This window comes from Leptosomus discolor, chromosome 4 (assembly GCF_034619465.1).
Source record: "Leptosomus discolor isolate bLepDis1 chromosome 4, bLepDis1.hap2, whole genome shotgun sequence".
In the NCBI taxonomy this organism is placed as follows: Eukaryota; Metazoa; Chordata; class Aves; order Leptosomiformes; family Leptosomidae; genus Leptosomus; species Leptosomus discolor.
The window spans coordinates 24,908,875-24,934,725 of NC_141394.1; the positions used below are offsets into that span (position 1 = coordinate 24,908,875).

Genomic DNA, 25,851 nt, shown 5'->3' on the forward strand with positions numbered 1-25,851 from the left:
CCAAAGTCATCAAAATAGTAACAAATAAGTTGACAAAAGGAAGAAAATCTAAAAATAGAATTACAAAGATTTCTATTTGCCATCTTCTCCATTTCTCCAGCACGCTGATGCATTGAGCAAAACAGATTGTCCTCCTTGTGGCCTACGAGATGAAAAAAAACCCAAAAAAAACTCTGGCTAATGAAGTTTTCTTAATTTCATAAAATCAACACCACAATTGTACCTCCCTGTAAAGAGACACTGAAAGATAGGCTCAAATGCATGGTTTTAAGGGCACAGAGCTGCCTGTGCCTAGCCAGAAATGAGCCTCTGAAGCATGCACACACGCTGAGACATCGCTTTTTCTCCTGTTCCAGCCACCCACCACCTGAGACCACAGAATGTCAAACGCCCTCCAGCAGGATTTCTTAAGATAAATTATTCACTTTTTCTATTCATTGCACTGTACCTATGCACCATGATCATAGCACAGGTTTGTAAGGAAGCAACATTTCCATAAGAAAGTTGCCTGTCCTCCTTACCCTTAGAGTTCCTGAACCCTTTAGCTAATTTCAACTCAATCTTAAGAGATGGTAGAGGTCTCAAGGTTATGATGGTCTTGCATGTTGCACAGAAAAATTGGAGGCTGGATGGAAGAGAGAGATGCAAATTTAACACCCCAGGGAGGAAAAAGCAATGGCTCAGCCACTCCCAGCAGCAGGCATGCAGACAGCCCTTGCATTACCAGCCGGTGACCTGCCGACACTTCCCACTTCCAGCCCAATGTGGCAAGTCCTGTGGGCAAGGACAAGGACTACCAGGGGAGAATTTGTCACATGCCTGCAGAAAAACAGGCTCATTAGGTCTATGAGCTCTCTAACTATGACAGCTTGTCCTACACAATCTATAATCACGTCACTACAGGCTACCTGAATATAAACATCAAGAAAGGTTGATAGAGGATCTTTAACTCTGCATCAGTTTTGCACATACCTCAAATTCACAGAGAACAGAGAGCTCCCACAAGCTAACGCTCATATTTCCCGGTGTTCCAGAGCAATTCAGCCCAAAACAAAGCAGGTATTTCAGAGAAAGCGTGATAACCACCAACCTCTCCTGTATCAATTTAAATAAGGAAAATCCTACTTCCTCATATTGCAAAGAGTGAATCCAAAACACTTGTAGGTTTAATAAAATGTTCTGCAAAACCTAGTAGGCAGAGAAGGGAAGGGGATTGCTGTACTATAAAATGTCTCAAGCTTTCACAGCATATTGCCGGCCTAAAGGTACAAAATCGAAGTACATTAGCTGTAAAGCTGTTTTCAACAATGATGTTTGTATTTTCTTACTGTTTAATTCTATCAGAGGGGAGCTCAGCAGGACAGACGTGATCAGCATCACAACACCAAGCTATAACACCACGGACTTGATGCTTTTCCCTCCACAACTCTTTACGTACCTTAATCTTGCACCCTGGGCCAGTGCCACCATTCCTACTGTGATACTTCCCTCTGACTCCCAATTTGCACTTTAATCATTCCTAAGATCTCACCTATATTTTGCTATTACCACCTTGACTTTACAGGTATTAGGTACAGCCGGTGTTTTCTCCAAGAGTGCCTCAGATGTCAACAAAAATAAACTGCAAATTAAGAGTTTAGTTTCTTTGTTTCTAGACATAACGTTTGACTATCGAAAGCAATGCAGGGTGGGCAGACTCTCCAATATAAGGATAAACAACATTTCTGCTGGAGCTCTGCAGGGCAGGAAGGACAGACCCTCAGGGGATGAAAGGTTTCAGGGAATCTGTTGGGAGCACTGCTCCCAATCTCCAATACTCCTGCAACTCCTTCAGCTAGCCTGGAGGCGCTCACAAACATATCTCCTTGCCCGAGCACTGAGGAACACCAGGACAATTTCATGATCACCCTGAGGAGATAGGAGTGCAGGTCACAGCAAAATGGCTTGTTCCGGCTTCATCACTACAACCAGCTGATCAACCAGAACAGCAAACTCAGCCAACTGAAAACCAGCTGAGAGAGGAAAGAACAATGAAAAGATAGTGTAAGGAGAGCAGAGGCAGGGGAGATTTCAAGTGGATTCACTCTGTAATCTGACCACAAAAGAACAGGCAGAAGAAAAAAACCCAACAAACAAACAAGGAAAAAAAACCCCAAACCACAAAACAGGGAAGGAGTGTCTTGGCCTAAATTAATCTCAAAGAATTTACCTGTGGGAACCTGGATATCTCAAACCAGATAGAAAAAGAAAAAAAACCAACACAAAAACAAACAAACAAACAAAAAACCAAATCAAAAAAACCCAGGTAGGAAGTCAGTTGTCCTCCGAACAGAAAAAAAACAATCTGTGTCATAAAAGGAGAGTCACAAGAACAGATGAATTTTGCTGCAGTGGTAACTATGCTGTATTCCAAATCTATTGCACTGAAAGCATAGACTTTTATCTGAAGCATTGATGCACAAAGCAATTTAGTGGTCACTAGCAGTGTAACAGCACAGCTGTGGAACAGGAGCTCACCTCATGAGGGACTGAGATGCCTGCTAAGCTCATGCAGACAGCACAAGGCGGCCAGGGAACAGCAAGGTACAGAGCTTGTACTCCAAACTCTGCTTCACCCTTCTCTGCCTGAAATCCTCCTCTGCCACTGGAATTGCATGTACCTTGTAAAAGATGTCCAAATGACAACAGCCCTGCCTGGTGACCTTAGGTAGGTCACAAGCTGAATAGCTACCAGTTCCCCGAACTCTCAGGCCAAGTATCAGACCAGCCCAAATGAAGGTTTGCAGACATGGATTTAGAGGGCTGGGACCTGCACAAATACAGAAACTCGAGCAATAACCAAGAGCAGCAGAGCCAACCACAATCTGCATGATGCAGGGAATGCTGACTACGTGTTGCTTTCCCACCCAACTCATCTGCTTCCTCGGGAACTGGGCTTTCTCCCTAGCATCTCTGACCCTTGCTTCTCCCATCATTACTGTTTTCATTTGAGGCTACAGAAAAAGAGAACAGCATGGAAAGAGCAGGCAAAGGAAATTAAAACCATTGCAATGGAAAAAAAGAAAAGCAGTGAGCAGCTATTTTTGAGGTGGATGCTGCATAGTGGCCGACAAAGACACAATATCCTCATCCTTCCTGCACAGAAGGGTGACATTCTGTTTGCAGCTTTGGTATATTTCTCCAAGTTGCTCTCTTGTTCGGTCTGTACTTGCTTTCATAATATACCCTCACTTGGATCCCAGATGAGACGATTTCCACATCCCATTCCTATTATCCTTTAGGTATGAAAGCAAGACCTTTCATACCGGGCCAAGCAGATCAGTACAATAGCACCATTTCCTTTCATTTCCTCCATCCAAAAAGTAGACCTGTGTTTAAGAAATCAGATGGGAAATAGCTGACCTCAACTGCTGCGTTTCTACTTGTGGATACTTAAGCAACAATACTATTAATATGACAGTCTCTTTTGAAAGCTTTAAAACAATAAGATTCAATCACTTGCCTGCAGACAATGTGGTCAGGCAGTTAAGCTGTATAAATTCAACTATCACTGTGTATTTTTTTACAATACATGTAGTATGTCATTCATCTATTTCCTCTTTCTTTTTTCCTTTGCAAGGAAAAAATCCACTAAAAACAAGTCAGATGACAAGTTTGGACATTTCAAAATCCTTTTAAAAAAAAAAAAACCACAAACGAGAAAGAATTTTTATTTATGCATTTCTCAGAAATGATACAAAATGCAAATGGTGCTGAAATTTCTGAAGTGAAACACTTCAGCCCGGAAGCTGCCTGCCACTTCTCTGATAGCTGTTTCTTTATCATTGCCAGGAGGGCTGTTTTGACAGCTTCACTTCTAAGCTGACTGCAAATCTGTGAATATTTCATGGATGACTGAACTAGAACAACTACCAACAATATCCACTGGCTTGGAGCAATGGATAGCCAATAATATACCTGTATATGAGTTAAAGTGCTGAAAACCTGTATTTCCTTTGCACTGTGTACTTCACAAGGATTTTGTAAAGTAACTGTTAACTATCTGACTAAAATAAAAATGTACTTCATTAGTTCAACCCTCCAAGGTACAGCTGCATTTAAAAACCAACAAAACAGCTCAAATCTAGGAGAGAACAAGAGTTTTCTGAAAATTAAACCGGCAACAACTGCAAAAATTGGGCTGCAGGATTCCTATGTCTCCATGGGGTGCTGCTTCTCTACATCAAACCTTTAGCTTTAGTCTACATTACTACTTAGCCCCTATCGCAGAAAGTCACACCCCTGTCTCACTAAGGCCGATGCCCAAGAAGATGCTTGACAGGTCCTGCACTTTCAGCCTGTGACAGGAGCTGACTGACACCGGGCAAGAAAGGAGAAGGGGGTGTCCTGAGACAGCCCTCTGCAGCATCTTGCTCCACGTTCTCTGAAGAGTGCCTCCGCTTCAACAGCCTCACCCTACATGGTAGTCACAGTTGGCATCCTAAATATAAAACAGAATGAACACTTGGCATCTTAATCCTTCCCAGTGTTTTATTTTCAACTGCTAGGTGTTCAGGCACAGATAGTAAAGAGCATCTCAACCCAGATTGTAACAGCTGTCAGAGTTCGCTGTTCAACAACAAAGTAGTGAGCCTGCCAAAAGGTTTTTTTAAAAAACTTGCTTTGGAAAATAAGGAAAGGTTGAAGGCAGGAAACACGTTCTTATCTTTTAGAACACTTACGGCTAATTTGATTATAAGTCTCTTCCTCACACTGTAATTGACCATCTCTGTCGCTGATCCTCACACAACTGCTGCAGGCAGGGAAGTACAATTACTTCTTTATCCAGACTGAAAAAACAACACAGTTTCAGTGATTTGCCAAAGGTAAAACACAAAGGTTACAGTGGAGCAAAGAACAAAACCTGTGTATGAAAGTATCTTCTCTGCATCACATATGAAAGAGTACTGTGTGCTTCCCTGTTCTAGGACTTAGCAGAAAACCCCTATGAAGATAAACATTACATTTTAAACTCTCCACCCACAGCTTTTTAATTTCAAATCTATAATGCCTAAATGCTACCTTTTTTTTTTTTAATAAGTGAATATTTTTGTTGATTTAACTTTTTTGATCAAAGGATCTTGGTTTGTTTTGGGGTGCTGACCCATCTGCTGCCTGTATTTTGGGGGCATAGTAGATCAGGTGTCAAGAAGAACAAACCACACTGAAACCAAGGACTCATCTCAGACCCTACAAATGGCCCTCATGGTCCAAACAAGAGTCCAGCTAGCTCAACATCCCCCCACCCAACTGTGGGTACGTAGATCCCTTAGGGATGCCCAGGGAGGAACGAGAATAGGGCAAGAATGTTTTCATTCAAAAGCTTTGCTTCAAAAAACAAAATACAAGTGCATTTAACATGAGTTTCAAAGTACAGCAGCTCAATGTCCTTGTCACACTATCATTCTGCTTTGCCACACAACTATCACTGCAATGATCACATGTATTAAACACACTCTGCAACTTGGTTTTAGGAGATCCAACTTCATAGCCTTCAGCTATTTTGCTAAATGTCGAAAATAGCTGCAACCAGTGGAAGTAACAAGTGCAGCACACAGCAGCTGTACAGTAGCCAACTCTGCTTCAGACTCTGGCCCGTTTCAGGTAGGCTCCTGTCATGCCTGCATGCTTCAGCGACCATACGTGGCAGCAAATGCAACTGGTACATTCTCAAAGGAGACTCCCAAAGAGCAGCAAAGGTCTAAGAACAAGTGCCTAGCAAAGGAGGAGGAGTTGTTACCACTTAGCTTCAGCCTGACCATCAGATGGAGAGGCAGGCCTGAGAAAGTCTCTCTGTGCCTGTTCACTCAGCTTCTGCTCAGATTTTGGCCAACAGCGCAGCCCATCCCAAGGCCTGATGTATGCTGGGAGCAGCGCCATTAGGTCAAAGGAAGGGCAATGCACTGGCAGGACGGGCTAAAGGTCGTTAGTCAGCTGTTATCACCCGCAGCTTGCCATCTCCTGCAGCCACCGTCCTTGCATTTCGATTGTCTGGCATTTTTTTCAGAATCCTAACATATGGAAATGGTACAGACCCAAATTCCTCAGCTTACCCAAAAAGCTTTTGAAGCAGATCCAGCAGCAGCAGGACTGCTGAGGCTTTCATGTGACACAGGGACACCCGCACTGTGTGGGAGCAGGAAGGATGAGCACTCTCACACTCCGCGAGGTAACCGCTTTGCTCACGGGTGCACAAGTTACGAGTCAGAGAACTTGCGAGTCAGAACCCTCATGAATTAAGGGATGAATTAGTTAATCCATATGTTAGACTAGTCTGTACAAAGGGGACTGAGCTCCTTTGACATGTTTGTTTTCTTTCCTAATGAGCTCATTAAATAAAGTTTAATTTACAGACTATGTTGTCCTGTAGATTTGAGAGATCCAAAAGGACTGTGACACTCTCTTCCCCTCAACCTGGTATCCAAGAATGTGAAGAGAGTGAGGAGTTTGTCAGGTTTATAAATCTGCATTTGTCTGCAGGACCCAAGGCAGCATGGTTAACTCTTGCTGTGTCATGCGTCCTTCACACTAGATTCAAATAATGCTGACAGCTAATGTGACTAACGTCACAGGATGAAGCCAGACTCGATACATACATCTAATCACTCTAAAAGGACAGGATTCTTCTTACTACATATTTATTAGATTTCAGTCTAGCGTAGCTCTGTGTACATCAAGTAATGAATTCCTGCCCTCTCCCAAAGGAGGGTATTTAATAACTCAGACCATTTCACTCTCAGGAAGTCACACGTAGGATACTCGACGTCTCCATTTTTGCTTTATCCCTGACTATACACACAGTTCTTTTATTTTTTCTGTGCTTGCACTTCTCATGCTTGCTAGATTTATGAACCCCTTGTAGTCACTGCTTAGGCAAGTTATGCATATTTAATTCTTAATTTTTTCCTCATAAATGAATCTCTACAGCTTCTACCCATTTACACTGCTTTTAAGTTCCCTTCAATGACCAATACCTTTATGGTAATAGAACAAGCCTATATATATAGTATTTCAGTTACTGTCATACCAGCACTTGTACTCTCTGAAACAATTCCTCCCACACACGCAATACAAAATTACACTGGTCTTTCCTACCACTCTAGCATATTCACATGTCTTCCTCATCATTAAAACTTTTTTTCAGGAGTCCCAAAATTCAGTGGGTTTCCTCCCAGGGAGATGGGGAGAAGCATGACAAAAGTATTACGCTTGCTCTTTTCCTTTTGTCTAGCAGTTTTTTGTCTAGCACTGAGACACTGACTAGTAAAATGGAATATCAAGCAACTTTAAGTTTACTTTATTACCACAAAAATTACAAAATAAGTACTGTCAATCCCCCTAAAGCCTACCACTTTTATGTTGCTCTTCAGATGCCTTTCAGATTCTCCCTCAACATCTATGCTATTGGATTTCACTGGCACACAAGAGGAATTTATAGTTATTCAAGCCTTTTATCAAATGGCTGTATTCAGCACCAGTGACACAGCAAGGCCTGGGAAAAAATACACCAGCCACTTCAGAACTTCATCTTGTATTCTGCATGTGTGAAACATAAGGTACATGTAAGCATGGTCTCTCTATTCAGTAGCAGCAGCTGCAGGGTGATGTTAGCAGCTGTGTGAAGACACAGCAGGCATTGCCACACTGCCACTGCTCTTCTGCTTCCATTTAGCCCAGATTCTGGGCCTCTGCAGGAGCATTAAGGATTTCAGTCCAGAGGGAGCAACCAGAGTGAGCATGAAGGGGGCTGAGAAGGAGGACAACACCAAATCAGGACAGCAAACCCACAGCCATGCCTGCAAAAGTGATTTATGGTAAGGAGAGAGGCTTTGCGTAATTGTTGCATCCATTGATGCAACACCAACACAAATCACCATCGGGACCACAGGCTTGAAAATTTCCTTTACAAACAGCAGGCTAAAGAGAGATAAGATTGGCTATTGAACTTGCAACTGATAAACAGCAAAATCCGATCCCATCAAACCACTAAATTCAGCCAGCACCCATCCTGATACTCCCAGAAGTGAACTCACAGGCAGAATACTTCCTTACACTGTGCTACACTAACTCTACAGCTCAAGCAGAAACTTTGTTTTCCAGTGACTCTGAACAAATACTCAATATATTCTAGTTTCTTTTTTTGAAGGAATCGAACATGAACTGTCCTTGCTCAAGAAGCAGGACCCTTTGCAGGCATTTCCCCAGAGAACTATAATCTATGCATGGTTTATTACCTTATTATACTGATGGATGGAAAAAGAAAAAAAAAAAAAAAAAGAAAAAGACTCTAAGAGCATTCTGCTTCTGGTAAATATTTAACTACTAGAATCACGCCAACATACTTATCAGCTCGATTCTCCTTAGCTTTACTTCAGCATAATGTTTTCATCTTCCCCTAAAGTCTGACACTGATAGCATATCATATTTTGCAACCTAAGTATACTTCTCCTCCGGGATACAAATGGATCCTACTAATAGATTATAACAGCATTTAATCTGAGATGAACTTGTCACTCTGACCTGTTCGGATAAGGAATCATCTGAAAGTTTGTTCCACACTTGTTGCTTTATGAGCTTCAGCTTCACAAATTAGAAAAACTTGTTCTTTCCTCAACTATTAACAGAAGGGGAAAATGATTCTTAGTCTCTAAAATTATTTGCAGGAGACAGAAGAGTAGCATTGAGCTGCTATGGATCAACTGTTCTCTAGCTGGGTATAGACCAGGCCGGGCAAGGGCAGATGTGGAAAAAGTCATCAGCCAATTCCAGGCCCCAGCAGCAGCTGGGAAAGGTCAGTGGTAAGCGTAGAGTGGCCCCAATTTATCGCATCCTTCTCAGAATGCAAGATAAGTCCTGGCCACTGTCTGTTCCAGACAAAGAGCGAGTGCCCACAGCTCCACACAGCAAAGACTACAGCACCTAGGCATCTCCCCAAACTCCCCTGGGGAGTTTGAATGAGGGAGTGGCTGGAGTTACAACTATCACTTCACAGAATCATAGAATCATTAGGTTGGAATAGACCTCTGAGATCATCAAGTCCAACTGTTGACCTAATACCACCATGCCCACTAAACCATGTCCCTGAGCACCTCATCTACACATTTTTTGAACACATCCAGGGACGGTGACTCCACCACTTCCCTGGGCAGCCTATTCCAATGTTTGACCACTCTTTCAGTAAAGAAATTTTTCCTAACGTCCAGTCTAAACCTCCCCTGGCGCAACTTGAGGCCATTTCCTGTTGTCCTATCGCTAGATACTTGGGAGAAGAGACTGATCCCCACCTCACTGCAACCTCCTTCTACCTTTTTGTCTTTCTTTATGTCTTGAGCCTGTTAAAATCATACTTACACTACCCAGCATGTTTGGATCTCCCTAGGAAAAAGTGTGAACTGAATCCTCTAAAGCTCTGCTCCTCCTGTCAGCATCCCAAATTGAAAAGAGATCACTGGAGCAACTCACGGAAAAGAACACACACCACCTAAAAACACCAGGAGCTGCAGTTACAGGGTGCCAACCTGTAAAGCTATTTATCAGAAAATCAAGTACATTCCTATTGATTAAAATATTACAAAGGCATCAAATTCAAAGGGCCAATCTCCAGTGTAGTTCTGGACACAGCTGTGGGTTTAAGCAACATTGCAATTTCTTTTTACGTCTGTTAGGTGTCACTGTAAAGACAGGACAAAGCAGCTTCCATTCCTATCTCTGATATGTAGCAAAACCCTCTACTTAGACCATTTTCAGCAGAATAAATGTGGGTTGTTCTAATGAGAATTCAGAATATAAGCTTATTTCTGTAACTCCAGCTCAACCATCACCATTAGAAGAGTAATGCCAGGACTGCACTCCCAAACATCTTCAGAGCCATAGCGAGCAGCAGATGTCATTATTACACCAGCTGTTTCACTTCTGTATTCTACTAAGAGCACAGGACCCACTGCAGGCATTTTATTAGCATGAGTTAAATTTACTGCAGCATTAGTAGCAACAAAACAGACTATTATCTTGCATTTAGCAGTGGGCAAGAAAAAACAGCTTCCAGTTTGGCCTCTGTCCTTTCTACAAATTAGAGATCAACATCCCATGGTGCTGGTGCAAAAAGATGTGCTATGGCTAATGCGGAAGGCCATGCTGGCAGGCTGGCACAGGGCTGACGTCCCAGTGTGTTGAGAGTCATCAGCTCCCAGCTCCTGACTCCTACAGAGCTCTATACTGAACAGAAACTGAGAGCCGCTGCCTCACTTAGAGGCAAGATCTCATCAATTAACTGGCTGGCAGCATCTTGCTTCTTTGAGAGACAGCACCTCTGACTTCCACTGAGCACCTATCAGCATGCTTAACTTCCGCTTTAGCAAAGACAAAGACATGTTATTCTTGACAAGCTGCTCACCTTGATTCACAGCATCACTGGATAGTGATTAGTGTCCAGCTGACTCAACACTGGATTTAGTTCTTGCCTCACTACAAGTAAAATCTTAAAGATGGAGTTGTATATTTTAAAAAAAAAAATCACATTAGCTCTGCTAAGGCATTGTCAACATTAGAAAGAGCTTATTGATATAGCTATCATCAGGAAACATCTCAACAAAGACATAGGATACCTAGCTATGGAGTCCTTTAGCTACTACTACCATCTCTGAAGTATCTAATAAAAAAATCCACTCGACTTTTCTTCCCCATTAATTATCAAAGCTATCAGCTGCAATATAGAAAATGATCAATCAATAGCAAAATCTAGTCGTAATTACACAGCCAGATATTGAGACTTCCTTGTACGTTTATCTGAGCAACTCTCCATATTCTTTCATTTTTCTTATTAAATACCTTACCCTAAATTAAATGTGTAAGGATATTAATATTATGACAACATGCTATTCTAAGTATTTTAAGCTTAGAACTTTCAAAGTAAACAGAAAACAGCTGACTAGTAACCGCTGTAACTCAAAAACTGTAGTTATAAATATTATGCCTCCTGTGTCTACGTTTAGCCTGTACTCAGGGCTAAACTCTAACAGTCGCTCTATCACCCGATCACCCCTCACCAGCCGGGGAGGGGAATCAGGAAAAGAGGGCAGACCCGTGGGCTGCTGTGAAAACAGATCCAGTGAAACACCACCAGTACCAACAAAAGAACACAAAGTTATACGCAGCCAAATGAATATGCAGAGGTCACAATCGACCGGAGAGCAGTCCTCAGGAGCAGGGAGAAGACAGAGAAGCAGAAGAACCTCACAGGAGCTCCCCTTCCTCAGCAAACCTTCCCCCCTTTATAATGACCATGACATTATGGGACGGGCTACCCCTGTAGCTCACTCAGGTCAGCTGCCCTGGCTGACTCAAACTGTACACAGCCTGCCTAGCATGGCTGAGCTGTGATTCTATCCCAGCCAAACCAGGACACTCCTGTCTGTCAAAGTGTCCACAAAAAAAAGATTTGTAGTATAGTTATATCAGCAAAGCCTCTCAGTATAGAAACATCTCGTATATGCAAAATACGTAAATAATTACACTGATTCTTTTTTCTTCAAAGATTTAAATGAGGATTAATACCAGTTCCTTGGCTTTCATCAATTTTGGGACTTTGGCCGGAAAAATCCCTGTTTGTTACAGGTTTTCCTAGTGCAGATGGAGGTATACCAGCAAAAGTAGTGCTTTGACTGGTACATCTTCCTTAATTTGAGAAGAGTTTGCAAACTCTACTAGCAAAACAATGTCTGCTCAAGCTACTTTGAGTTAAATAGAAGAGCAGCTGAACACTAAAATTGAAAGTATTTTCAGTTTTTGAATGAGACCAAAAAATACTTCGAATACCTGAAACATTATCAAGGCAATAAACAGACTTCCTTTGTTTGGAAAATCAATTTGATGCTGAAACCCATTCCCTTCTGAAACAACACCCTTCGTATTCAGTTAAGTCAATCTTTAACTTAGGTCAATACTGCTGACCAAGTTAAAAAAGCAAATTAGGAAAGTCCAATCCCAGACAGCAAAACATTTCAATTAGCTGCTCTCAGACATGCACATGCTTCAAATCCTTCTGCTGGTTTTTTCAGTTCTTCTATAATTGCTTGTCTACATGATAAGAATCTCAGTTTTAGTAAAAGAATGTATTATCCTCTTGACTATGAAAGAGCTTGAAAAAAAACCACTATTCAAATCCATCTCAAAGACTGAAATCCCAATGGAAGGCAAGTACACAGAACCATATTATTTTGTTTAGAAAATAGGTGTCTAACATTTTGAGAAGTTATGACATCCAAAAAAAAAAACCCCACACACAAAATACTCAAGGACGGCTTGCTGTCAAGTGACTGAAGTGGACGCAGAGGGCATTCACTGCTAGAAATACAGTAGGGGAAAAGTCTCTTCTGTATCTTATAACCTGCTTCGATCAAAGAATTTTTTTGTTTTGTGTTACTTTGTGTATTTGACACTCGGTCAAAAAGCTGCACCCTGAAGCAAGAGCCTGAAACAAGCTCTGGCACCACTGCTCTCTTCCCGACCCGGTGAGAAGGTGCATGCTAGATGCACACCGCACAATACTGAAGGGCTTTCTGGTCCAGGTGCACCAACACACTGAGCAGCTACACGCTGCTTCCAGAATCCCAGCCAGCCTCCCCATATGGACAGCGTTTTCTGGATATAGCAGCCCACTCAGAACAAGACACAGTGAAATGCATAATCATGCCCACAGAGCCCGATCTGCCTCCAAGACCATCTGCAATATGAAATGCAGATACCCAGGACTATCAGCTCACCATCCTTCTTACCAAAATGAAGAAAACGGTATCAACCACGCTCTCAGACTGTCTGTTGCTTTGTTGTGAGCAAGAAAGACAGTGGGAGTTGAGCTTGAGTTCCCCACAAATTCACAGTAGAAGGATTCTTGTAAATCTTACATTATAAAACTTGCATTTGCTTGAGAAAACTGCAGTTTGGAGAAGCTGCAGTAGCTTATAACAAACACCTTTAGGACTGAGTAAGGGTTTTTCTGCAAAATAGCATCTGATTTTTTTCCAGTGATAGCTTATTAGAAGTCTAACAAATTAGAAAAAATTAACAAGTGAGCAATACTCATAACCATGTTTGCAATGTGTCATACTAGAAGAAAGTACAAGTGAAAACACAGTCACAATCTCTTTGACACCACAGTATTTTGTGCAATATGCTTTTTCAGTGTGCCAATCCCAAGAAAGAGGATTTTATATGGATTAAAATACGTACCCAAAAACCTCTTTCCTCATTTGTTTTGTGGCTACATAAAGAGACTGATCAGTCTCTGTAGGTTTTTCCCCCCCGTATCTTTATCTTCTTTCACTCTCAGAATAAGATGATCAAAGTTCAATTAAAAACATAACCATCTGCCATATTTACCTGTTGCAGCTTAAGTCTCTGCAGCAACAGGCAAACTACTCAAATTTAAACAGAGGCATTAATTAACACTATTAAATGAAAAGGGATAGCCTGAATAGTTCTGCACTGATAAGGGGATATAAATACCACAGAGTCCACCAAGCAGAGCATGGTAGCATAACGGTGTAGACAAACTGCCCACGAGTTTGGGCTAAACACAAGAGTCCATCGATTCTGTGTTTTCACCATGGCCTTTGAATAAACATTGTTGTTCAACATTTCACTCCCTCTGAATATGTGCTGTTGAGATTCAACCAACTGAACTCAGACATCAGATTTTTCTGCTTTCATCAGTGCGGAGAAGAGGGACAGAGCACGAAAGCAGGGAAAAACAAAACAAGTTCCTCCAACTACAGTCTCCCCCTGAAGCTGATCCCCTGAGAAGGCTGAAAACCATATCTTGACCCACTACTGGCTGAGAAAGCAGCACTGCAGCAGCGCAACCCTCGCCGCTCTGCGGGGCTTCGGGCTGCACTGTACAGTGACCTCTCAAGTGAAAGCACAGTGACGTGCCTGGAGCAGGAGCTAGAGACAGACTGAGGGCTATCTGCATTGAGCTGGGCTAGGTGTGGTGTCGGCAACACTAAGAGAGATAAACTAGGCGTTTTTTCATTACACACCAGTGAATTTCTAACAGCAGCAAGGGAGCCCCTCTGACACCAGCAAGCACCTGATTTAAACATAATGTGTGATCTGCCATTCCAGTTTTGAGTTTGTCTACAAATAAAATAAAAAAAAAACAGAAAAGAGAGTTTCCCTGTCAGCTCCAGACCTAGGAACAGCTGCTGGTCGACTGTTTTTTATGACGGCCACTCCCAGAACTTTGTATTGCTTGTGCATATGTATTTCAAATTTGTGTCACAGAAATGCATTGTCTTTTGCATGCTTGCAGATAAGATTAGCCTGTGCCACAGGAGTACGCACTGACCTGTGGATCAGCACATTGCTGCTGGCTTCTTCTAGTCTGACTGCTGCCACGAAGTGCTATTTTTCTTAAAGCTCAAGTCCTTGAGTCATGGGATTACACAACGGGCTGACCCACCACTGCAGAGCCTCATCCAATATCTAGAAACTATTAGGAACACCACAACGGCCAACAGCAGTATCTAAGGGTTTGAATTCTAAATGTTATATGACATTCAAAATTTTTAGCAGCATAAGAATAAACATCATCAGCATTTTTGTTTAAGCCTGTTAATAACTTTTGATAGCATCTACCTTATTATGTAACTTTATGCAGTTACCTCTTGCACTAGTTATGATATTCACAACTTGCACCACAGCTTTTGTATTATGTCAAGAAAACTATTAACTACTGATAGTTAATGCCAAGTAAGACAAGATGTGCTATAATTGTTAGCAGTAGAGTGCTCGGTTATAAGACCTTACTTCCCAACAACCCAAAACTCCATTTATATTTGAATGCCAATGAGATTCCAGCTTTCATCTGCTGGCTCAGGGGAATCTCCAAACACAATTACATGCTTGTTCATGAGAAAAGTAACAAGGCCACTGCAGAAGGAAAGGTAACCAACTCACACAGGAACAAGCTACAGTTTGTGCAGCATTATGAAATGCTGAAGAAGGGCACCACTATGATTGTTCGCCCAGATTAAACTCCTATCAGGGTCTGATCTATAGCAAAATATACTCACTTTAAACTTCCACTGCCATGAAGAACAGCTTGGGGTCGGTACTCCAAGGAGCACGCATGGTTTAACAGCTATAACTCAGTTTTAGGGCCTGGGCTATTTGATGTCTCTTTAAATTACCCCAGCTCAGTCACATTTCCAATATGCTTACAGTCACAGGGCATTGCAAGAAACTTCCAACCTTCAACCAGCGATCTTCTAAGTACACCGAATTTTATCACACCAGAAAGGCTACAAACACTGAGTACACACCTTTGGCTTCTGACTGAAGCACGCAGACCTACATATGAACTACAGTTTCATATCATACAGCACGTCAAACTAAATGTTATTAAAATTATAACAATAAAGAATATTGGTGAATGCTCTCACAACCAACAGAAAAAAATGAGAAAAAAGTGGTAGAAAACTCAGTGCAGAATGCCTGCCCATTAAACTGGGACTAGCTCCAGCTCTGCAAAAAATAGCGTTACCTGCCTTACAAGAAACTGCTTTTGACTAAAAGCCATTGCAGCTAGCTGAGAAACTGTACCAGTCATAATTGACTGCAAGATAAAAGATACTGCTGTGGTGCCAATGCCTGGGAATACATTCTGGCAGGAATCCTGTCTCAAGATTTTTATTAGACTTTTCCTGGTTTATGAGTTGCAACTCATCCTGCAGCAGGCCATCTCCCAAGTCAATTGAGGGCAAAACGCCCAGGAACTTCCCCACGCTGAACCTTCACAGTCTCCTTGCGTTGCACCTTTAGCAAGGCTTACACTTTGGGATATTACAGAGAACACATTATGGCTTCAAAAACTTTTCCAAACTAACAAGCAAATTGCCAAAAGGTGTGCAACAAACACAAGTAACATGATGCCCAAACAGTTTAGGGCTCATTGAAAAGCAGCCTTTGGGAAAGCACTAATACAAATCCAGCAGCATGTAAGACTAAAAGGGAACATGCAAACTAAAAGCAAAGTCCCATCTGACACAGACACAGCATAGGGTTGAATGATGGCATTTGGTTACCGAGCTCAAAAGCTCCTCACAAAAGAGCTCCAAGGGCTTGATTCAGTTTTGCTATTTAAACAGTTCGCAGCCATCCAGCAGTCAAATCAAAAGAGAGGAAGGGAGAAGAGAAAGCTCACTCTCTGGCCACTGGCAGCAGAAGAAAACAAATTGCTCAAGATCACCAATTGCTGTGTCTCCATTCCCTCCCTCTCTAAATTTAAGCAACTTCCTGCTTTCGGTTAAAAACACTAGCATGAGTAATGCTCTGAAAAAAGTTTTATTTACAGAGCTGGGGAATTCATCTCCCTCAGTTCTGCCAATTCATGAGCTCCGTGTAAACTTCAAAATCTGTTGCTGTCTTTTAAGAAGCTGACGAGTTGTTCACAACTTCCTGGTAGTTTTATCTGGAATTTTAAAATTCTGAAAAGCAGGGCAAGGGGGTGGGCAATGGCTGGTAAACTGAAGCTGATCCACAGAGAAGCTAAGATAAACTCCTAACCTTGCCATTCCACAGGTACCCGTTCTACCTAAAACACTAAGACACACAAATCACATACACAGCCTTTATGATATAGTTGTGAAAGATGACCACCTTTAAGTTTTAACTATTTTATCTACATTAACAGCATCAAGTATTTACCTAAGCCACTGATCAAGATCCTTGACTTCCAACACTGATTCAGAGTTGCGAGCCTTGGCTTCAGCATTCAGGACAGCAAGACCATTAACTTTAACTTCTCACATAGTATTTATTACAGATGTATGTCTTCCACTGGGCTTATATTTTTGTACTTCTTTTCATTCTACTGTTTGCAAACACTTCTTTCAGTTTCCTTCCTTGTCCAGGGCAAGGCAGAGACATACCCATAGAAAAGTACCCATAGAAAAGGAAGCCGAACTACTTTGTGGTTATGCAGTGGGTTTGCCACCTTCTAAAACATTTTTAGACAGCTTAAACCATCTTAATCTATTGCAATTAACTTAAAACTTGATTATTTGCTAACATACTCATTCAACTGCATACCCCAGGCTAGCCAAAATCTCTGCCCCACTCCCAGCTGAATCATCTCTTCAGCACTCAGCCTCTATCTAGCTCAGCCTGGTGATCGGCCCACTGCTACACCAACCCTCCCTCCACCCCGTCACCGCAACCCTCAGAGGAGCCCCAGCTGCACAGCTGCTTTGTGCTGGGTTTGCTCCTTGGATCAGGAACACTGGCACGACCGTGTCTCACATGAGGGACTCCAGCCTGCAGGGGTCGGACAAGGAGCAGCGGGGGCCTGGCGCCTTTATACTTCTATTTAGAACACATAAAGCTGAGGTTTTATAAAAAAAAAAAGTCTTTCTTCCACAGACAGCACAATGGAATATGTTCACAGCTGTGCTGTCACAGGCAGAGAGAGGCTGGTTCAAAAAGCGAGTACAGAATATAAATAACGAATAGCTTGCATGAGAAGGTACAGAGGTCAGGTCAGGCCCTAGAAAAAAGAAACCTCAAACAAAACTGTAGGAACGTTGTTCTGTGAACAGTATGGCATAAGCGCTGCAGGTAAAAGAGGCGACAACACTGTACACGGAGAGCACTGATCTTTTCCACATCATGGCACTCTGACCAAAGTGATGTCCCATGATATATTAAGTTTGATTTGCCAGGAAGAACAGCAATGTAATTTTTCCTCCACTCTGGCAAACATATAAAACATTTAAAGACGCTTTTGTGATCTCTAAATCAACTTCATGGTCTCTTATTATACTTTTAAGTACCAGTGGGGAGATACTGGGAAGATGAAATTGCTGCCTACTTCACAGATAAACAAAACATTTCTTAAAAGAAGACAATTTATTTCTAGCCATCTGACTAGAATGTGAAGACTGAAGTAATTTTGATCTAAAATGACCAGCCAGTAAATGTGAAAATAATTGCCTCAAGACATTTATCTGAAGGGGGGGGGGGGGGGGGGAAGTAAATTGTCTCTTGCCTGTGTATAATGTACTCAAGTTTTCTGTCCTTTTGAAGATGCACCACCTGTGCTCACCGCGATAAATGCAGCTTTTAAAAGGTATAAATTTCCCATTTCTACAGTAAACCTCTTTTTTCCATTTCAGTCTGAGGGAGTACTGAATGTTTCCTCACCAGTAAGGGGAGGTTGTGCTTGCCAGTTATCATCGGTCCGCACACTGACCGCTGACACCTGATACTTCCACACAGAGTAGGAGGCCGCTTACCCCAGCCAGCCCCCCCTGAACAAAGGAGAATTAGTTTATGGACTACAAAAGTTATCATTTTCAGTAGGCAGGCAGCCGATCAACGTTCATTTTAACTTCTATTCCCTTCTTCAGCTGTTGTGTTACAGTAAATAGAGTCATTCTAACCTGAGGGATTAGTGATGGACCTGACCTTCAGAATAGCTCTGCACTTCCCAGCCCTCGGAGATAACAGACTTTGGGTCAAGTATTCCCCGTAAGCCATCTATCCTCACCATTATCACGCCACGGATCCCTCATACGCTGTATCAGTTACAAATGGGTGTACAGCAGTACTTTTATAGACCAAGCCACTCTCCACATATCACAGCTTGCCTGGCAAACACAAAGTATACTGGGGACAGCATGTCAGAATACCTGCATTGGATGCAATTTCTAGATGATCCAGGACCATTCCATCATCCATCAGCTGAGGATGAAAAAAGTCGCAGCAAATAACTTGCAGGCCTGAAACCTGTCCTCCTCCCAGCCCCCCCTACACAAGTTCACAGAACAAATAGCTTAATTTAATTGTTCATTGGGTTCCTCAGAGTAGCTTGGAATATCAGAAACGACACAGTGAGCAGCCGTAAGAGTGGCAGAAGTGACCTTATAAAAAGCCACCTTTTCCCCACGCAAATCTAATCACTAAATTATTACTCAATAACTTGACAGCAAGACAGAGGACAAGGCAGCAATACAGAGAATCTGTCTCTCCCTTTCATCTTTCTAGAAAAGAGCAAAAAAGAAGAGAAACCAACCCAGAGTAAGAGCTAGGGTTACTGCCCTTAACAGACACTTAATTAACATCATTAATACTATAACAAGGCCCAGAAGTGACTGTGACACACCCCTGGGCTCAGAAGAGCTTTCTGCCTTCTCACCTGGCTGTAGGAACCACCCACCCAATGAGAAATTAATCTCTGCTGCTGACTTGCAAGTATGCCATCAGGGTGAAGACGATCCTAGAGAAACCAAGCCTAGCTCAAGCCCAGCTATTCCATTCATTTTCCTTCAGCTCGTTTCCCCTCAAGGGGAAAGGGAGGAAAATCAAGATTTTAATGTTTAACTAGATGTTGAGAATAGGTGTACTGCTTGCTCGCTCTGTGATGCCAAAAATCTTACTGAGTAAGAAGAAACACACCACAAGAAAACAAAAATAAAAAACGATCCAAACCAAACAAAACAAATCTGTATTTCCCTTCTTCTCCCACCCCTTCAGAAATTAAGGTATTATAAGCTCCAGAATAGGGTCTACACTTTTGCCTTCTAAGCTTTAAAACCTGATTTTAAAACATAAAAATGTAAAAAGAAAGAAAAAAATCCCACACCATCATAAGAGACTCATATTCTTCAAACATGCACTAGGTTTGTAAACTGCATCAAGTACTCAGCACTTCAATAATTTGTGGTAAATCTTTGGAGCACCTAAGACACTTGCAAAGCAAGACATCCTCTAGAGGTTTAGTATTAGTCTTTTTACAGATACGCACAAAAGAGTAAAGGCCTTGCCCAGAGTGCTAGAAGGAACAGTGCCAGACAGATGTTCCTCATCTCACAAGCAACAAAAAAATTACTCACACTTACAGCACTGTTTGCATGACCACAACATGCACTTCAAAGGAAATCACAGTATCATTTTCTGTCATCTACTTTATTAACCACAGAGCACCCAATACAGGTAGCACTTCATGGTATGACTACTTCTATCCCCATTCTAAAATAAAAAATTATAAAAAATAAACAAACAAATGTTGCTATGGTTATCAACAGGAAAAGGTTACCTTCTTATTTTCCTCTACAATTAGTCTGCTGCATATATTTGAAGTAATGTACTTCCCCACCTTTGGGAAGCGCAGTCTATTACTCCTACATCACATACAAGAAAGCTCCTCGGGAAGTTTGCTAAAGTATTATAAAGATTCTTATATAGTAACGTTAGACAAGCATTTCAGTTTTAGGGTTCCTTTACATTTCCTGCAGTACCACACAGCCTCTACTTGGCAAACAAAAGCTCCAACTTCTTTAAGCCTGTGACACTGAGGAGCTCAACTGTGCTCTTTCCAGCCTTGCAGGAGCTGGTTTTCATTTCCTTTCTTAGTAATTGCTATATTCACACAAACACCAAAGACACGCATCTACTGACACTTACTCAAAGCAGGCAAAGAAGCACCCTAATATTCTATGCAAGGTGAGCTGATCTGATCTACACATCCAATTTGCTGCTTTTCTGTCACCTGACCTGTTGGAAAAAAACACACTGACAATTTTGGGAAGTCACAGTGCTGATGCCAGTTTAAAACACCAAGTGAGGCTGATTACTAGAAATTTCCTAAACCTCTAAGGAAATGAGTGTTTCGCACATACAAGAGTATCTCACAACCCACTGAGTTACTACAGAACCTGTAGAGAGCAGACACAAAAGAGCAGTATATGAGAGTATGCGTAGAAGTACAAAGGATGATGAATTTCTGTGCTATATATCACATCCTTCTCCAAAAGTGTATTTATCAGAGAAAACATAGCCACGTCCCAGCTGCCAGATGCGAAGAAACAACAGCAAATGGCTACTAGCCATTCCCAACGCCATCCTGTTATTCTGGCATAGACACAGTATCAAAGGCAAATAAACAAACTTGCTGAGACAGACACATTTCCTACAACAATAGCCAGAGATCCTCTAAATGCCTTTTTAAGCGCATTTAGAAATGAGTGTTTGTAAGAGTGAACAGTGCTTCCATAAACAAACCGTTCAGTGGGTTGTATGTTTTTGTTGACATACACCAGTATAAGCACAAGGTTTCTGTTTAGAAAACAAGACTTGGATCAACAAGCTAACTTGTTGTGCAAGGCTTCTAAAGGGAAGGAAAGCGGGGAAAACAGGCCCGGCGGCCACAAATTACTCCCAGTTCTTGGCTCCAATTAGATCTCAATTTCCAAAGAACCCGAGTAGGCTGAAAACACAAAGCAGAGACTTAAACCACATTTATGTGAAATATTCAGCTGCACAAAACACTGAATGATAATTCACTTCTCTGTAGCTGCCTGGGATGTCCTGAGGCTGCTGCTTTGACAGAGTATCTTAGAAATCCTGACTGCAGAGTATGTGCAAAAGAGAAAGGGGCAAAATAAAAAACCCAAATGAAAAACACATTTCCAATTACCCTGTGGCTATTAGGACACATTTAGATCCTTGCTTATAAGACTGTATAAAACTGGATAGGTATAATGCTGGGAGCATTATGGTAATCTGGGGGTAAGAAGAATAGCTACAAAAACAAACAGGAAGGACAGGAAAAAAGTTCAAGCCAGTCTGAGGAACTGGGTAGTCAACACCTTATCAGCTGAAAGCATTAAAAGAAACGTTTTTGACAGACATGGATGACACTGGGAACTGACCAAAAAAACCAACCAACCAAAAAAACCTCCTCTCTGCTTTCTGCAGATAAAAAAAAACAATGACTCTCCTACTGACTGCAGTTCACAACTAGGAAGAAAATTCCCCTCAGCGACAAGCATATGTGATAGCCTAATCAAGGGAGAAAACAAATCTGTAATGTTTTTCACAGAAGCCTTTGCAATTTGATCTTGCCAGCTTACACACAATCTTTCCCCTCACCAATATATTCCAGAGGCACAATTTTAAGAGAACTTTGCATACGAAAATGTTAATGATATTAACAATCTCACGTTTTGAAAAAATTAGTTTTCCCATTTTAGTTCCCTCACTCACACTTGTTCAAAGCAAGCCGTGCTTTTTGCAAGAGAAATGGCACCACTGCAGCATCTTCATACAGGAGAGAAACAGTTTTAGCAAGAACGGGGCTGTGCAACTGCAAAGACACTTGTTTCTAAGCAAAGAGAAACTGCATAACCCAGGCTTCATTTTCCACAGCTGCTGCCCATCCCAAAGGATGTAGGCATGCTGGTACAGATTTCCATGGTATGGACTAAACTGGGAATCTCACATATATGAATGGCCATAAAAAGCAACAGAATTTTAGATCAGTCAGATTCAGCTCTACAGAGAAACTAACTAGGATCATCTTCAAAAAAAAAAAAAAAAAAAAAAAAAAAAATCCAGTCCCTTCAATGTTTCCTGGCTTAGAAGGTTTATGAATATATAAAACCCCCAGTAATTTTAAGCTTTTATTCTGTGTCAACACATCTGTTCTCTACGGTGATATGGTGAGGGGAGCTTTTCCTCCCAGATAGCAGTGCAAGCAGGGCATTTATCTAAGTAAGAGCTGCGGGAGTTAAAAAGTGCAAGTGAAGAAGCAGCAAAAGAGCTGGCAACATTTCACCACGTGCAAAATTAACTGCAGCACTACAAATCGGGGACTCTAGCAAGATGAACTGCACCCTTTTGAGAATGAAATTATGTGTAATAAGAAAGCCTGTCCACAGAATACAATATAACGTGCTTCACTCAGTTTGAAAAACTAGGTGTCTGTCTAAGCACTAGCCACTTTCAAAAAAAAAATAAAATAAACACATGCAACAAAAAAGCTCAACTTTACAAAATAAAGAGGAACTTGTATAAGCACTGTTCCAAGGCAAAGCAGCTAATCACAGCCATCAGAAGAGCTGTGGATTTTGTCTAAAAGCAGAGCTGAGAAGCTAACAATTCAGGATACAGCTATTCAGGACAGCAATCCCTGCTTTTACAGAAGAATCACAGCAAATAGCCATTGCAATAATGGTTTGTTTGTCCCCACAGCAGCATATTTATTAGTCAAAAACACAGTGCACAAATACACCGTGTACTTACACACCTGCCCACCAACACAGTAACACCCGAGTATCTCACAGCACGTGTGACTAAGTACACACGCCACAAACCTGTGCAGCCACGGAAGTATCACCTCCAGCTTTACAAATGGAAACCTACACTCAATGCCCCAAAAGGCATTTAGGCAAACCGATTCCCATCACCAAACACAGCACGAAACAAGCTGGAGAACACGGCCCACGACAGCACCAGACCACAACATGGGCAAAGGCAACAAGCGACCGAGCCCTGCTTTCCTCAGCCCTGCACAAGCACTCCAGCCTTTCCCTCCAGAGCTGGAAGCAAAGTATTTGTTCATCCAAATGGCAATGGCAAGCAGGAGGGCTAGCAACACACAACAGCAATGATAACAACAACAAAAAGATCAAACAGAAAACACTGATGAAAAAAACCTAAACAATCACACCAGATTTTGCAGTGGACAAGATGTATGTAAATCTGATGTTCTGCATTACACTAAAATCTAAAGAGCTAAATAACCACAGTAACAACTGGGACTTTTCTCATTTTCACTAGCTTGAAAGTACAGCTACAGGCTGTTTACAAGAAAAAATATTTTAACTACCTGAACTGTTCTGCAGACACATAGTCAAAAACCTGAAAGGTACCCAACGATGAAAACAGGAAGGGGGAGATCAGTGAAAATCCTTCATTCATCTATCATGCTATCAACTCTGTAGAAAAACTAGAACTATGGAGTGCATACATAAAAAGCATTTCATATTCATTTATTCCAAAAAATTCCACTTAAGAAATAAACAAAATCTTGTATTGAACACTTTTCCCAATCACGCTTTTCCTCAACATTACAACATCCCTCTCCATAACCAATTTGGTGCAAGAATTCAATTCCTGAGTCACATCACTGTCGCGCTCCATCCCACGAAGTAACAGGGCCGATCATTTTTCTGCTCTTTCTTATAATGGCAGCGCTGCCACAGCAAGAGCTTTTCCTCCTCCTCCTGTCTTTTTTGGTGTCTCTTCTTGAAGCTTTATCAGCTTTCAGTCTCATTTTAGAGCCTTAGAAAAGCACGAAGCTTGTCTGCAGAGCAGTACCCTGGAGAAGTTAGAGGTGACAAACTGTGTAGTATCAGCGTGTGCTGAACGACAGTGTAAATGCTCACAGTGAAGTGCAAGATGTTTTTAGCCCACCACGTTTGAACCTTAGAATATTAAGGAGGCTAAGTCAATACTCATCTTAAATGTCCTTCTTAAACGTCCTCAGACACACGCACGACAAGGCAAAGGGCCATTCACGCTAACAGAGATGGTGCAAATTCATAGCATGGAATTTTGTGTAAGGGTTTTTGAGTAGTTTGTGCAAAGATCCTCAGCCAAAACCACAGAGTTCATTCTGCCCAACTCCTCAACTCCAACTGCCACCGCGGGTTTCAAGACCCCAGTTGTGGAAGCTGCTCACCGACAAGGCCCAGAGCACCCCAGGCTTCCTCCCCCGGGTGTCACCCCATGCCCCGGCCCCTTCCTCACCATGGAAGGGCCCCAGCTGCAGGGACGGGGCTTTGCTGCGTTTCATCACAGCGACGTCTGCAAGCATATATAGCACCCCAGCTATTACAAACGATAATCAAGAGTTAAACTGTCTCCTCTCCCGGCAGGCAGTCGGTCAGGGCTCTGTAACCGCCCTACGTCCCAGCAGGGCTTTCATTTTTGAAGTCATTGTGCCTTCATGTTTTCCTTCATCCTTCCTACTCACAGGACCGCCGAGACTTCGTGAAGCCAAGAGCAGCTCCGAGGCCGATGGGCTCCGTTATTTCCATACGCGCCAGGCAGTGCCACCACAGCCCGTCAGCAGAACTTTGTTTCACGCTCCCGTCAGGTTTCCCGCGCTGTACAGCGGCAGCCCCCGACTCACCGACCGCTCTCCAACCACCTCGGCGTCGGAAAGGCGGCACAAAGCCTGAACCACAGCTCAGGAAGTTGTGAGGACGGAGGAGTACAGAGCACAAACCCCCCCGCCCCACGTTACGGCTGTCTCCCTAAACCGCCGCCCCCGGCCGCTGCAGCGGCTCCTCCCGCCAACGGCAGCCCCGCGCCCCGGGGGCCCGTCCCTCAGCCTCCCCAGGCCCCGGGGGAGCCGGGCAGCAGCCGGACGGCCCCGCGGCGGAGCCCCGGAGCCCCTCCGGCTCCAGCCCGGCCGGGGTAACACCGCGGCGGTGCTCGACTTCTCCCAAGTTCTGTCCCTCCGCCGCCGTGCCGAGCCCCGCCGCGCCTCAGGGCGGCCCGGGCGCCCCTCCGCCCGGGGGAAGGGAGGGGGCGGGAAGGCAGGCAGGGCGCCAGCAGCCGCGAGGGAGAGTTCCGCCTCTTCCCGACGCCGTCCCGCGGTGAACCTCGCCCGCTCCCCCGCTCTCCGCCTTACCTGAGGCGCTGAGGGCGGCGGGCAGCCATCCCGCCTGCCCCGCGCTGCCCGGCCGCCCAGCAGCAGCGGGGGCTGCCACTTGCCCAGCGGCCAGCCGCTCCGCGCCGCCCGCCCCAGCCCCGCCAACATCGTCCCAGACCACCTCCTCCTCCGGCGGGGACCGGGCCGCCTGCGGGCGCGCTCCGCCGCGGTTCGGCTCAGTTCAGGGCGGGCGGCGCTGGCTGCCACGCCGGGCGTGGGCGCGCCCAAGCGGAGGGCGTCTCCTCCGGCGCTGGGGTGGTTTTGGGTGGTTTTTCTCTTCCCCTTCCCTCCCGCTGCCGAGGAGGGACTGGGTC

At 43.2% G+C, this 25,851-nt stretch overlaps 1 protein-coding gene across 2 annotated transcripts in view; it reads right to left on the minus strand.

Annotated features, from left to right (window-relative positions):
• MCUB (mitochondrial calcium uniporter dominant negative subunit beta) overlaps positions 1–25,645 on the minus strand; it is a 54,538-nt gene extending 28,893 nt beyond the window's left edge. For both annotated transcript variants that reach the window (XM_086464295.1, XM_086464294.1), the window contains exon 1: positions 25,517–25,645. In XM_086464295.1, coding sequence (XP_086320421.1) covers positions 25,517–25,645 — 129 coding nt within the window. The remainder of the gene's footprint in view (positions 1–25,516) is intronic.
• Between the last annotated feature and the right edge of the window lie 206 nt (positions 25,646–25,851).